Source organism: Sinohyriopsis cumingii, chromosome 7, assembly GCF_028554795.1.
Source record: "Sinohyriopsis cumingii isolate HCF-2022 chromosome 7, ASM2855479v2, whole genome shotgun sequence".
Taxonomy (NCBI): domain Eukaryota; kingdom Metazoa; phylum Mollusca; class Bivalvia; order Unionida; family Unionidae; genus Sinohyriopsis; species Sinohyriopsis cumingii.
This window is the reverse complement of record NC_142967.1, coordinates 62,417,939-62,433,812: the sequence shown is the minus strand read 5'-3', so window position 1 is coordinate 62,433,812 and position 15,874 is coordinate 62,417,939. Positions and strand designations below refer to the sequence as shown.

The following is a 15,874-nucleotide window of genomic DNA, read 5'->3' as shown; positions in this document are numbered from 1 at the left end:
AATTTTATTTCTGTACTAGAACATTAACTGGTCCACTTTTACATACTTCGTCGTGTTTGATGTTTATACAAAGTTTTAAACATTTTCAGGATGCTTATGAGAAAAGTTTGTTGTCTCCTTTTTTCAGTATGATTTCATGAAGTATATTCTGTACATCTTTGTGCTACGAAGCCAATTTTTCTTTAAAGGACAATTTGTCTCTTATGTTGGTGAAAATTCTGGGGAAATTAAAGGGATTAATAAACCTTCTGTATGGACACATCTCTTTCATACAAAGGTAAAAATCATGAGAAAATTAAAAAGCTCGCCAAAACTTGTTCCATATAGACAGGTATTCTTTATCTAGAGTTGTCTATTGTACTCTAAGGGATATGAGACAGAAAACAATGAAATAAGCTGTGCAGATTCTAAATGGCAGTAAACTTTGACCAACAGAGTTGGATTTACACAGCACATAATTGAACACATGCAATTTACATGGATTAATAGGAATAATATTTTGAATTCCAAAGATGCTAACATATATTATGGGCGTAAAGGTTAGCCAGGTAAAAATTATTAAGTTTTCATACCAAAAGCAATTACCAAGTAATAGTTCTCCTTTTGTTTCTTTAGATTGTCATCCAACATGTGTGTTATGCTTGATTGTCCTTGATATAAGAGTAGAACTGGGTACCGCAAAAGATGTACTCTGGCATACCATGGTATTTCTGAACATAACATGATACAAACCATGGTATACTGCAGTTATTTTAGGGACCAGTGTTCTGTGGCTGTGACTTGACACTTAAAAAAAAAAAATTTCATCAGTCAGTTGCTGGAAAAAATATCTAGCCATATAATAGCATACCATATCTATTGTAATATTTGAAGAAAAAATCGTTGAGATAAAAGAAAATAAATATCTCATTTTAGAAAAAAAATGAGGTGTCCACCCAAATTAAATGGGCAGTATCTTTCAGTAGATGAATTTGCTATGTATTGATTGTTGTATAAGTTGTAACCTAAAATCTGCAACCTAAGTGGAGTGGACAAACTTGCAGCATAGTAGTATCCCAGTGAAAGACATTTTCAGGACATGAGAGAGCTTGTTGATAACAATAGTAAGAGTCGACACTTATACAGTTTATTAGTTACATGATTGTTAAAATAACGGAGAAACTTTGAGTGGGATGCCAATACGCAGGCAAGTTGTTCATCATAGAGCCCCAGTAAACATAAAACATACTCAACAAACAAGAAAAACATATTTAGTGGACTTGCATGAAATTCAAAGAGATAAAACTACTTTCTTGCACATCATTTGACAATTTGCAGTCATACAAAGGAATATATGTTCTTTAGTGCATTAATATTTGCTAATAAAAATATTTAAAACAATTACATTTTTAAAAATCCAAAATGTTTCCAAAGTTGGATTGGCCAGAATAACTTTTGCAACATCTCATTTGACCACCATATTGTCACATGTAGCACATGTCAACCATGTGGTTAACGAATCTTAAATATAATTAATTTATAATATTTAATTAAATATGTGGCAAATACAGCTGTTTAAAAAACATAATTTATGAGAATGAAAATATGCTGTTAATATCATGAAATTCATAGCAGGATTCTTAAGACAAATTAACGAGGTATCAATTCAGTGAAAAGTTAACACAATATGTACCACTGGAAAAACATATACTGGTAATGCTGTGCATCGCTATTATAGAATTTATTATTAATCCAGGCAATACAAATAATATAGGTTGAATGAAGGCAATCTTTAGGTCATTAACAATCACATTGATTGTGTTGAAGATGAAGAATGTTTGCTTAATCAAAAAAATTTCTATATGTTTTAAGTGTCTTGGTGCTTATTGTCATCACTCTTCTTTTTTGTAGAGCAACTGTTTCAAAGTGTAGCCAAATACTGTATACAGAAAAAAGAAGAAGATGAAAGGAAACAAAAAGGGGGTGAGTTTTTCTCTTACCTTTATTTTCCTTTCTTTTTTGTTGTGGTGAAGCTGCATATTAATTACAGTCTGTTTAATTCAGCAAGTATCTTTGAGTGTATTACATTAATACCTTCTCTGTGCAAGGTCAAGGCCCTCCTTTAGAGCTGGAGTGAAACTTTTGTGAATTTACTGGTTTTCACAAGGGTGCACATTTCTGTGGGTTTTGTTGTTGATTACAAACCACAAATTTAAGACCCCAAGAACAATTATTTTACTGTGGAAATAATAGGATCCCCTTCTCTAATCCAGAATTTGAGTACTGATGGCTGTTTCATTAAAACATACGTTGGATGGCAGTTTTGGACCAGGGCATGGTAATTCAAAATGGAATACATTCCAGGTTAGTCGGGTAGAAAATTATTTATGTCCCAGGATGTTTATTCCATAAAATTGATTCTTTGAATGGCTGAAACAAGTGGCTGGGTATGTCTGCATAAAACTGCTTGTGTTTGCTTCATTTCTCCTAAGTTGTCATGAGTAAAATTCGAAGTTGTAAACTTGCTGATTAACTTTAATGAGTCTGAAATTAAACATGGTCATGCATGTTTCTTGTCACCCTGCCAGCGTAGAAATTTCACTCATCATGCATCATATGTGAATTTTGTGTAGGAATCTTGTGGATTGGAATGTAATTGCAGACATAAAAGTATCCTTCATTTGATGCAAACCCTTATCCAAAATCATGAAACTTCCTATATCGAAACAGTTCTACAGTACTCATTGAACTGAAAAAAGATGAGTTAATATTAACTCAGAATATGAAAGCTAGCTTTCAATGACCAGACATTGACAGGGGATTGACATTAACTTGCAACAGGGTCAAGAGAATCGTACTTTCACTGCGTACATATCTATTTTGCCCTTAAGCGTGGTCCTCCTATATGACTACACCTTTATGGGTCTTATGAACAGCGACATAGTGAGGGATTAGTGTATTATTTAGGACATAAGTGTGGCTAATTAGCACTCAGAAGCAATACTGTGTGCAAAGATAGAAGGAATGAAAAAAGATATAATTCAGATTAAAACAGTTGTTTTGTTAGAATCTTATTTGTGTGACATGGTATTGGAAAATGACATGTCTACACCCTGGCATGCTTGCTTCTATTTTTGTTGTTGTCATCACTGAACTTTATACAAGTCAACAATGAATAAAAATGTCTGTTTTTGAGCTTCCATAAATAATCTTGCTCCACTGCATACCCCTACAAAGTATATTTGTAATTTTTTTGGGTGTAAAAATATTTTTTGCACTTGATACGCCATATTGTGGTGAATATATGTGGTGGAGGAAGAGTTCAGATAGACCTAGAAAAGAACCACCAACCCACAGGAAGCTACTGGCAAGCTTTCTCACATACACATATGACTAGAACCTATGCTGACAATAGCGAGATCTGTAAAGGACTCAGGACACCCAAAGTGTTTGGTGGTTGTTGTTGTTGTTGTTGTTGTAGGGTTTAAAGCCATTTTTCAGCACAAGATAGGCTATACATGGCGGCCAGTATAACTGGTGGAGGAAGAACCCTGGAAAACCCAGGGAAGAACCACCGACCCATGAGAAGCTACTGACAGGCTTTCCCACGTACCCACGCTAGCCGAGCCTTGGACTCGAACACATGTAGACAGAGGTGAGATGGCAGTGATCCGGAACGGTGAGTGCTTTAGACCACTCGGCCACTCGGGGCCCCTCCCCACAGTGTTTGGCCATTAACAGTCACAGTAGTAAAGACAAGAGGCTCACTTGCTTTGGTAGCCAGGCATATGTATGTTTTTCACTTTGGAAAACTGGCATGTGAAGTATGCGTAAGAAAAGCTGACCAGTCAATTTGTCTAACTTGTATTGCCTATCAAGTGCCAAGGCAATGTGGGCAAAGTACCCAGCCCTCTTACACTATGTCTGTCAAAAACATGATGACCCAATGTTATCCTGAAATGGGGAAAACATGTTGACCAAACAGTTGCTTGGGATAGTTATGGACATCTTGTGCCTAATGTCTGACATGTTAAGTTAGCAAATGAACAGATAATTTGTGCAGATTTGTTGTTATTTTGACAAGTACAGACATTTTGTGATATCTGATCTTGTTTTTAAAAAAAATTCTGACAGTGACTTTAACCAGATATAAATTTTATGGGTGGATCCAAAAAGGCCTTATTTGCATCTTAGGATGTCTACCAAAATTCAAAACTGTCTTTCGTTGTCACCATGTGCATTTTAATAGAATAGCCCTGAGAAAAAATGCATTTTGTTTTTAAAACCATGAAACTTAATGCCCACAGTATGTAAAATATAGTTGCTTTGCCGTTTTGTGGCACAGCAACACAGGTTGTTTTATTTTGTACACAGGAATTTAAAGCAAAGTTCCTTTCCCAAGGACACACCATGGTAGTCAGCCTATAATGATCCATTTGTAGAATTTCCATGCTAACTAAGGAGCCACTGTGGCCCTGTCTCCAATAATCTTGTTTGATTTGCAGGTTAGTGCTTTGGGTCTGTTCTAAATCCTCGAGCCTGCAGGAGATCATAGGAAGAAAAATTTTGTTTGACTGATGTACCAGTATATACCACTGTCAAAAATGTTTCTTTAGTCAGTACTGATGTCCTTTTTTCCTGTAATTAGACTTTTTGATCATATTCATCTTGTTTGATGGTAATGCTTTGTCGGGTCTCAGTAGTGAAATGGTGTACTGCGGATCTCCACTATTCCTATTGCTCATTTTTACTTGCCATGGTAGTAAGAAGACTTCATGTTAGAATAATGACATGGGTTCAGCTGACCCCTATGTCATCTTTTTTGAGTTATGACCTAATTTAAGCAGACATCAATGATGCATACAGTTATGCAGATATGGGACTATGTTCCAACATTCTGTAAACAAAGGACAAGACAACAGCCTAGTTTTTGATATAAATGATGAAGAATATCAGGGCTTGATATTGACACTTGCCAGGTTACATTTTGTTACTTACAAGTTATGTAGTCCTGAATTCAGAAAGGATTAAACTCTCGTTTGTTTGATTTTGTATTGCAGAGCAAGACCGAATACAGCTGGACAGAGAAAAGAGCCACCTACTTAACAGAAGGTGCATCAGGATACCGAAATGTCAATGATGGCAACTTGCTTCATGTGAGTGAACAAGTTCTGGAACAGCAAGTTTTTCTGTCATGTTGACAGAGTCTATTATTTATGCAAGGCTCTACTGTCGAATAATCAGACACCTCTGTTTGTGAAATGCAGAGACTAATAAATAACTCATCTCTTTAAGTAGAGAAGAACTATTTTACTAATCCCAATGTTGTTGTCAACCTAGATAAAAGCATATACATATGTACAACCTCAATAAATCTCAACCATTATGACATCCTAAGTACATTTTTTGTGCATTCTTTGGTTGAGCTTTTGTAATTAAGTTTTTTTTTGGCACATAAAATATTGTCCTTCCTGGAATCATGAAATTTGGTGAGGGAGCACATTTTGATCTGTATTCACCCTCAGCACAAAAGTCTGTCATTGTCACTCTTATTTTTCGCTTCAGTGACATTGCTTAAATTTTTTATCTTAAGTTTTTTGCTCAAGTTCTCTTCATGACAGAATCATTAGACTAGCCAGTTGTATGCATCTCTTTTAGTACTAGATCCTTACAACAAAAGATGATCACTTTGACCAAGATTTAGATTTTGTGTGCTAAGGTTAATTGTTGCATTTAGCTCATGAACAAACATTTTGTGGTACCCTTTATATATACTATTATTCATTCATTCTTTAAACCTGGTGAGGGGTTGCATCTTGAAAACTGCTGGATCCTCATCACAAAAGTAGGTCACTGTCAGCCATATTTCATGGACTTGTTTTCAGTCTTGAGCAATGTTCATGCTAGAATTATCAAACTAAATGATTGTATGAATCTCTATTGGTACCACATTTTTACAACAAAAGGTCACTGTGACCTACATTTCACTGGCTTATCTTAAATGTTTGCATTTAGCTGTTGACTACATTATTTACCTTAAGTGTGAATTTATGATACCTACCCAGAGTCCTGAAAATTGGTGGAAAGATGCATCTTGATGAGTATTATGCCCTTGTCTTAAAGTCACTGTGACCCTTGTTTCATGCTTCACTGACTGGTTAAATTTTGTGAATTGATTGATCATGCCTGACTGATTAAGCAAGATCATTGTATCCATATAATTTGGTATAACACCTACATAAACAAGTCACTGTGGTCTGCATTTCACGTTTTACTGACTGGTTAGATTTTTGCATTCAGCTTATGACCATAGGTATTTTTCATGCTGTGTGCTTAATATCCTATATATAATCATGAAAGCTTATGCATCTTGATAAAAACTACACATTTTAGTAGTAAGTCATTATGGTCCATATTTTTTTATTCATTGTCTTGGGTTACATTTTGTCTTTGATGTTAATTTCTCAGGTATTGTATGCAAGAATTTTGAAAACTGATGTTGTTATTCATCTCTTACTACCACATCCTTTTCAACAAAAGAAACTCACCATGACGGATATTTCATCTTTTACTGGTTTTGGGTTAGGTTATGCATTTTGCTTATGATGACATGATTTTTTGGCATATAGTTTGCATACTATCCAGCCTAGAATAATGCAATTTAGTGAGTGGATGCATCTTGACAAGTGTGACCTCATTATAATTGTAAAAAGAGTCCTTTTTGACCTATATTTCATGGTTTAGTGACCGTGTTAAAACTTTTTGTTTGAAATTCATTTACTGACTGCTGTTCATGATCCAGTCATGAAACCTGATAAATTGATGAATTTCTGTTAGTACCATGTCCTTACAACAAAAGCAGGTCACTATGACATGAATTGTTTGCATACTAACATGGATTAAGTATTTGTATTTATGATCACAGATTCTGTGGTGCTATGTACAGAAGGTTCTTTCTGACCAGTACAGTTTGAAGTAGGAACAGTTATGTTTATTCAGTAGTAAACATTCACTATTAATGACTGTAGGTTGTATATTGTGAAATGTTACCCTCAGCAGATTAACTGTATATTTACATGTGGATGAGTACAAGAATTAGAGGACTGAACTGCACGTTCATGCTTTTCCTGTGAGTCTTCATTGGAAGTAGCCAATTAAGGTTATCATTGATGCTTAGATTATGCATCTACTACTGGCTGTCGCTCCAAGGTTACTTGGCAGTGACTTTCCCCACTGAAAAATAAGGTTATTTTGCTGTGCATTGTTAATAGCTGATTAAGCAGTTTTTAAGAACATATATTAAGCAAAACAAATACAGTAGCAACATGAATCATTTCAATTTTACTTGTATGCCTTGTCACCATAGGTAGGTAGATTGGTTGATCGGTTGCTCTAATGGTATGTCAGCATAATACTGGCTGTATAATGCTGATTAAAAGTTAAATTTTAAAAGTTAAAATGTAAAAATAAAAAATTAGCACCCCTATTCAAATATGTAATTAGAGAAGGGACCAAAATTTTGTTGTCAAAATTGCTTTTAGTCTAAACTTATTTTGTGCATGGTAGTTAATATTTAAAATAACTGCTGGTGACCTCTGTAAGCTTTGCAGAGGTACATGCTATTCAAACCAACCATCAACCAACATCCAACATTTCCTCTGTTCTTTCATGAAAGTGATAGATATATTCTAAGTTGAATTAAAAGGGTCATACACAGATTGGGAGCAGACAAATGATGGTTTTAGTCAAAGAACAAATTCAGAAGAAATGATTTATTATAATTTACTAATATAATTTTGACTTTCAGTAATTCTTTTTATTACTACTTGTACAGTGGGAAGAAAGAGTATAAATTGACTGTAATTGTTAAAAATTTTTTTATCCAGAACAAGTCACTTGGTATTATTGGTAATCACATGCCAGGATTAGCAAGCAGATCAGTGAATTTTTTTAGCACAAAATTTTTGATAATTTTAGAACATTTATTTTGAAAATACAAATCATGATTTTTATACTTTTACCATAGAATTTAAATTGAAGTGTGTTGGTCATTTTCAAGATATTAAACAATGTCTAACTTATTAATCAAAATATAATGAACAGAGTTTATGACTGTGTTATTACTCAGATGTGATTTTTTAATTTTTTTTAAAATATGAAATGTTATTGAACCATTGTTACATAAAACTTTCATGGGTTAATTTCTTCATTGGAAATCCTGATGCTTCCAAAAATGATTTATAATAACTTTGTTTGAAAGTTGGTGTGATGTATTTATTGTGATACATTTTTTTTCTAGACTGGTTCAAGAATTACTCTTGAAGCTTTGGAAGATGACAGCATGCATTTTTATTTCATCCGGTGCTAAAGTTCTTGCCCCATTACTGTGATAGTGATCTTTTACAATGGAGTACCAGTTGTTATAGCCATGTATTTGTTGCAACCCATTCAATTTAAACTCCAACAGACAGCAATTTATTTGTGAAAACAGCAGGTCTAGAATTTAACATAAATTGCTTTGGAGCCTGAAGGATTAGTAGATTAAGAAATGTATTAGTCCTGCAGACTCTTTACTAGTCCTTCACACAAAATGCTGACCAGCAAGAACTGAAACTTTACAAGCCTTGGGCTAGTGGACTAAAGCTAATTATGAGCCATGAAGAGTAGGACCACTACCTCAATCCATGAGTCTCAGTACAGATGAAAAGCCAAGTTTTAGCAAAACCATTAAACTTGACACCCACAATAATAAATGAATTCAAAGTATCATGAACTTATCTAAGCAAAACAGTTTAACTGACTCAGATTCATATATATATATATATATATATATATATATATATATATATATATATATATATATATATATATACCATTCCAGTGGCCTAGTGGTTAGAGCATCCGCCTCGGATGCGGGAGGTCATGGGTTTGATCCCCGTCCAAGTTATACCAAAGACTTACAAATGGTAATAACAGCTGCCTCACTTGACGCTCAGCATTAAGAGGGTTAGTGTTAGGACTGGTCGGACTGGTGTCAGGATAATGTGACTGGTTGGGACATCATGCTACATGTCTGTGGCATGATGCCCCAGTGCTAGACATCACTATAAACTGCCACACTGCAGACATCGTAGCAATATGACTGAAAAATTGTTAAAGCTACAAAAATCCAAATCACACACACACACTATATATATATATATATATATATATATATATATATATATATATATATATATATATATACACACACACACACACTAGTACATCCTATCAGCATGTTACTACCTTGAACCTAGACTGAAACAATACCCACAAGTGTGACAATACACCATTAATATGCTTCATTCATGCTAGATAACAATTTTTATCAAACATTGTCAGTCATGTCACCATTTCTGCTTATATTCTTTAACTTGTGAAGCAAACAATTTGTGTACATTGTGCTTGGCATGATTTTATGATTGAAAAGTACAAAATAGGGATTGAAACTTGATATGGTATGAATATGATTTGATCATTTGCTTAAATTGGTTGTTGTTGTTGTTCTAGGGTTTAACGCCATTTTTCAGCACAAGATAGGCTATACATGGCGGCCAGTATAACTGGTGGAGGAAGAACCCTGGAAAACCCAGGGAAGAACCACCGACCCACGAGAAGCTACTGGCAGGCTTTCCCACGTACCCACGCTAGCCGAGCCTTGGACTCGAACCCACGCAGACAGAGGTGAAATGGCAGTGTTCCGGAACGGAGAGCGCTTTAGACCACTCGGCCACTCAGGGCCCCGCTTAAATTGGTACATGTTAAGGAAAATCTGTGAGTTTGTTTACACAGAATAAAGTTATTTTTCACATTTGTAATATTCCCAGCTGTGTGAACTTCCTGACATTATGTTTTCATATAGGTTATTCAGATGTTAGGCATGGTGACATCACTGATAAAAGATGTTTAAATGCCATGGTATTCGAAACACTACAGTAAAAGGCCCTGCAACCACATACACACAAATATATGTGTGTGTGTGTGTCTGTCTGTCTGTCTGTCTGTCTGATTGGATGACAAAGAAGCTGTACAGAAGCCCAGTCGCAGAACACTTCTCCTACACTTCTCCTCCCATGGCCACACTTTAAGTGATATAACACTTAATAGTGACTGCTCACAACCCCAAATGGAGTTCTGAAACCAGGAAAGAAAAGGGCTCTTACTGGATACGCCTCCTTGGAACATTGAAACCAAGCGATTTAAACCAAGAAGACTAGAAAAAGACAGCCATTCACAAATAAAATCACCTTTTTGCAGCCAGCATGTTTTCTTTTCGATTCTCTAAATCTGCTTATTAGTCACCCAGTAACCTATAATTACAACTATAGCAATGTAATATCCGGGATATAATTTGCGCGTACATAAATTTACATAAAATAACAGATGACGCTATGGCTCATCGATTTCTTGGTCAATATAAAATATCTTTCAGCATCCGCAACAAGTCCTAGTCATGTAAAGTTTTTAGACAATGGTTTGTCTGTTTTATTTGTTTGTCTTGTCTATGTTTTGTATTTGCCTTTGAAAAAGACTCATTAAGAGTTGAAAGCGCTTAGGATAGCTAGATACTAGTTTTGCACTGTTCATAGTCAGTTATTTGTGAAAAAAGTATTAAAAATAAGAAAATCTGGAAGTTAACATGACCAAAACTTTATTTTGAGCATTAAGTTATTGAAAATGAAGTGTCACAGAATTGGAGTATGTGACCATGAATTCAAATTTTGTGCTGGGAATTAAAGTGAATTCAGGGCTTGGTTTCCTTCAATGGTTGTGATCAACTGATTTTGTGGCACATCTTTTGCAGATGTTCATACATGTAATCCCATTGTCTGACTTAAGCATTATATCTGAATGATATATCTACACATGAGATAATGGCAGTGTTGTACATAGGAGCCCAAAGGCAAGGGACATGGTGACCCCCACCCTCCAAACTTGGGAGAGATACAACATTTTAGAAGGACAAAGGAAAATAATAGTACGTAATGTACTAATAGTACTGTAAAAGTGAGAAATTTACTTTGACAGTTTTGCCAAACTTAACTTTGTGGTCTGCAGTGTTCTACTATATTTTCCTTGGACACTTTCATTATTGCAATTAAGTTTTATCATGTACTGAAGTAGCTAGCGATAAAAGTTAATAAGCTTTACTATCTGAAATTAGCTGCATTATGAAATTTTCCAATCTAGATCTTGCTCCAGTGTAACTTTAGTGTACACTCATTACCTGCCAGTGTTTATTATAATAAATACCATGTTTTCTGAATTACCTTTTTCAAAACTAAGAATCATTAATTAAATGACAAATTATTTATTTGCATAAATTTAGTTTCATTTGTCGTTATTTTAGCCTCAACATCAATAAAATCTTCCATGCCATAGGAGTCACTTTAACCACAAAAATACATTATACTGATGGCCAGAAAACCCTGTACATGTAACTCGGGCAGCATCCACAAATCTTGAATATTTTCATTGCCAGATACATTGTTTTAAAATAGATATTTATTGCCATCTTACAGGTTTTATCACTTTTGGTGACTTTTGCCATTGCTAGCACCAACATAGACATGGATGGACATCTGCTAATGAAAAGTTGTAGGCATATTTTTTTCAGTTTTTATTTTAATGATGAAAACTCATGTATAGGAGGATGCATATGGTGAAGATTTGGGGGACATAAGTAAAAAATTATGGAAAACCCATGAGGATACTCTCAAAGTGCAGTATTATCATGGAGTATTTCATATATCAGTTGGAATTGAACAGAGGAGAAAAAATAAGCACCTACTATTCTTCCAAATTGTTCCCCAGATGTTATTGTTAAACAATACGGCTGCCTGCACAGACTGATAGATCCCATTGTCAGGCCTCATTTTGAGTTGTCATTCGTGTAATATTGCATTGAATTTTGACAAATAAAGTCAGCAAATTAAAAATTAAAATGCTATATCAGCCAATTTCGGTGATTGTATACATTTTCTGTTACTTTTTTCTAATTTGTGGAGCATGAGGTACAAACAAGATTCCGTGCTTCAGCAAGTTTCTTGCAAAAATCAAATTGCAGTGGCAGTGGCACTGAAGAGAAGCAAGAACATCAGGGGATCAGTTTTGCAGCATGTTCATTTTTGTGTGCAACTTCCGTCTGTGTCATGATTTATTTTGTATCTTGATTGTTATACTGTTGTAAAATGTCAGATTTCTACATGGTGTTAGACAATACCAATATAAAATACAATATGTAAAAAGAACAATAATGTGTGTAAGAATTGAACTCTTATTTCTGTATACAGTAGAATTATAAGTAGGTTATTACAAGTATGGTACCTCATCAAATATTTGCCTGGTTGTTTTTTTTTTATTAGTTGGTTTGTATATAGTATTATGTATTAGAACTGCTTAATTTATTTTACTTGATTTTTTTTCTTTGACTGATGGGAGGCAATTGTAAAGTGGATTCACAAACAAAGGGCTGTTACAGTAAAATATATTTTAGACCAGGGAAGACATTTTTAACGTGGTGTCACCTATATATACAGTTTAGAAATTTGTATTGTTTTTATATGAACACTTTCAGAAATCATAGTACTGTGGCATATATTTGTAACACAATGATTTCCCTGGCTACCATTGTATTTTTAAATTAAGCAGCCTGAATATATATTTTTTTGGTGATTTTCCACACAATAAATCCAATTAGAAATTAGTCTTTCTATATTATGTCAATATAATAGGGCTTTATTTTATAATGCTGTTTAATTTGATGGTTTCTTGTTTCTTCTTGTAATAATCTGTACAGCAGTAGTATTTGGCTGAATTCAGATGATTTTCATAAATGTGTAGCTCAGTGAAATAGGAATAAATTTCACATCTCTGCTTAAGCATCTTCAGACACTATCACCAGTAATGGGTTTTCTTATGCTATAAGATGAAAGGAGGGAAGGTGTATTGCTAACCCATTTAGGTGATATATAGGAGTATAAATAACCTAACATCTGATATTAGGAGTTCTTTTATTTTTTATTGTACTGAATAAATTTCTAAATTTATTTAAAAATGTGCCTGGTATACTATTTTCAAAATGCTTAGTATATATATATATATATATATATATATATATGAGAAAACTATATTATTTCATATCTGCTACTTAAATGTCTCCTTGTAATTAGTATGTGAATTTTATCACTGGAAATATATTAATAAAATTTAACTGAAATATTTAAATACTGAGTGAATATTAGTGTGACAGAGTGTTACATAATTTTTATATTTTGCATGACTGATTTTTATCAGTTAAAGATAATACATTTTTTTTCTAACTGTACTAGATCTTTGTGAGATTGGTTTTCTCTAGAAGACATTGTAGGGGAAACAACTCTTGACAAAGTTTGGTGCCGTATCAGATTATGTTGTTTTGGTTTTTTAATGGATATATTGTTTTTGTACTTGTAGTTGATTTTTGTTTGTGTTAACCATTTTGGAAAAGGGTGCTGTAAATATTGAAGTTACTTTTTCTCAGACTTGCTACTTCTTGGTTGGTTACCAGTCTCAATTTCCTGATTCTTTAAAGATTAAGTTGAAAAAAAGTCTTTAAAGACTTTACTTTGGAGATATGTTTAACAGGGTAGATTGAGTTAAAGAATATAAATCAGGATGAGAATGTCTTCATGGCTTGACACAATTGTCATGTTCTCTCAGAATTTTTTATACAGTAAACAGAATAACAAGAAAATGAGGATTAATATAATTTTGAGCAGAATTATTTCTTTACACAGAGAATATATATATATATATATATGTAAAAATAAAGCTAAAACTGATCAAACTACTGTGATTGGTGGACTGATGAACATTGAATATTTTACACACTTCATTTTTACCTTGAACAAAGGAAGGAAAGTTGGAAGACCTTGTAAAGAACAATGATTATGATTGATGGGAACACTATTGGCTCAGATTTGCAGTGATATATATCTGTAATTTGTGTACTTGCTTCATTTCAGCTATGATTTAATGATGATTAAAATGTTGGAGTATCTATTTATGTATATATCATGCATCCAGATGTGAACACTATTGGCTCAAATACGCAGTCATATATATCTGTAATTTGTGTACTTGCTTCATTTCAGCTATGATTTAATGATGATTGAAATGTTGGAGTATATATTTATTTTTATTTTTTAAATATATATTTTGAAATACCTTAGGCTCCAGGGCAATCCAAATTGACATTCAAATTAATAGCAGGTGTGTATTTTTCACTTTGCGTACACTTATAGTTTAATGTCTGTTACCAAGTAAGGGTCATCATACAGAAAAGTACAAGAAAGAGTATTCTGTCACTAATTGCCCATAAAAATAAATAATTTGATGAGTATTTAAAATTTCAGATTTGCAGAGGTGGAGGGTCATGGTTACCTCCTATGAAATATACAGGGTATGTCAAGCATGATGCCTTATTGGTCATTGATGAAAATGGTGCCAAACTAACATACAATATATCCAACACAGCAGCTAGTTTGAAAATCTTGTCACTGAAGAATATCAGATATTTTCAACATTCAGCAGTAATAGGGAAGAAATGGTCTTCGATTCCTATTATTTTTATTTTGTGGTTCTTTTGACTTCATTTTTAAAAGTTACATTAAGTAAACTCTTGTTACAAGGGTATTTTTTGCAATAAAATAGTTGGGTTCCAACACAAACTTTATGTGAACCAAAGTGTTCGGTGGTAAATTTGTCCTTTATAAATACCCACTGAAAAACATGTTACAATAATTGGTTTTTTATCTTGCTCTTGCTAATGCCATTATTTTATATGCAGAATGCGTCAGAGGATAGATTATAAACCTTTTATTTCTAGGAAAGTTATTTACTTGAAGGAATATATGGATGACATTTAGAAGAAACAAACTTTGATAATAAGATACAAAAATATAAATTAAAATTAATATTTGTTTCTTTCATGATATTTATACTTGCTGGTTTGACAAAGGTAAAACAAGGCACATGTAGATAACTCCTCTGAGTTAAAGACAGCATTTTTACAATGAAAGATATGTTAATGTGACATATTGGCTGGAAACTAACTTGATTTTTGGAATGGGAGTTGAATAATGTATATACTCTTGTACGTGTCACGTCCAACTACACAGACCCAGATCTGCTATTGATGCTGCTCTGGCAGATTTGGATCTATACATGTGTTAGCATGAGGACAAGAAACAACAAAGACCCTGATCTGCTGGTTCATTATTCATTGACTTATCAGAGTCTATGTTATTTGCAGTTGCACTCGACAAATAAATGAGTACTTTTGTAAACAGTGATTACTACAGCAGCATTTGGTAAACAATGTTGTAATTATTACTGTTTATTATTGTTACTGTATTCATTAGTTTTCATAATTATCATCTTATGTTAATTAAACTATATTATGTCTTAATATATACATACTTTGGTAAGGTGTCAAATGAAATAGTAGGTTTTAGAAATATAAGAAATAAGGGTGATACAAAAGGATATTTGTATTAAAATAACCTGATTCTAGACTTGTGATATTAGAACTTTGTGTAAACCATTGCATGTATCATGTAATGTGAATAGATATTGAACAAATAAGACAAAGCAGATAAAATAAAAGTATTCTTTAAAATACAATATTTTTTAAATGCTTTTATAAATTTCATCCCTTAAATTTACTTGGAAAAATTTATGATCTGTAATTTACTGCCTTTTGTGTGTTCAGTATTAGTGAAGAACAAAATTCCTGCCCTGTTTTTCCCGCAAAGAAAATCTTAGAATCCATGGAATTTTAAGTTTTAACACTATCTTGTGCAAATATTTG

At 33.4% G+C, this 15,874-nt stretch overlaps 1 protein-coding gene across 1 annotated transcript in view; it reads left to right on the top strand.

Moving 5' to 3' along the window:
- Nucleotides 1-15,687, top strand: part of LOC149795380 (ras-related protein Rab-24-like) — a 37,924-nt gene extending 22,237 nt beyond the window's left edge. The window contains exons 6-7 of the mRNA XM_089965162.1: nucleotides 1,891-1,962; nucleotides 5,040-15,687. Of these exons, the coding sequence (XP_089821288.1) occupies nucleotides 1,891-1,962; nucleotides 5,040-5,119 (152 nt within the window). The 3' untranslated portion in view covers nucleotides 5,120-15,687. The remainder of the gene's footprint in view (nucleotides 1-1,890; nucleotides 1,963-5,039) is intronic.
- Nucleotides 15,688-15,874: the final 187 nt, after the last annotated feature.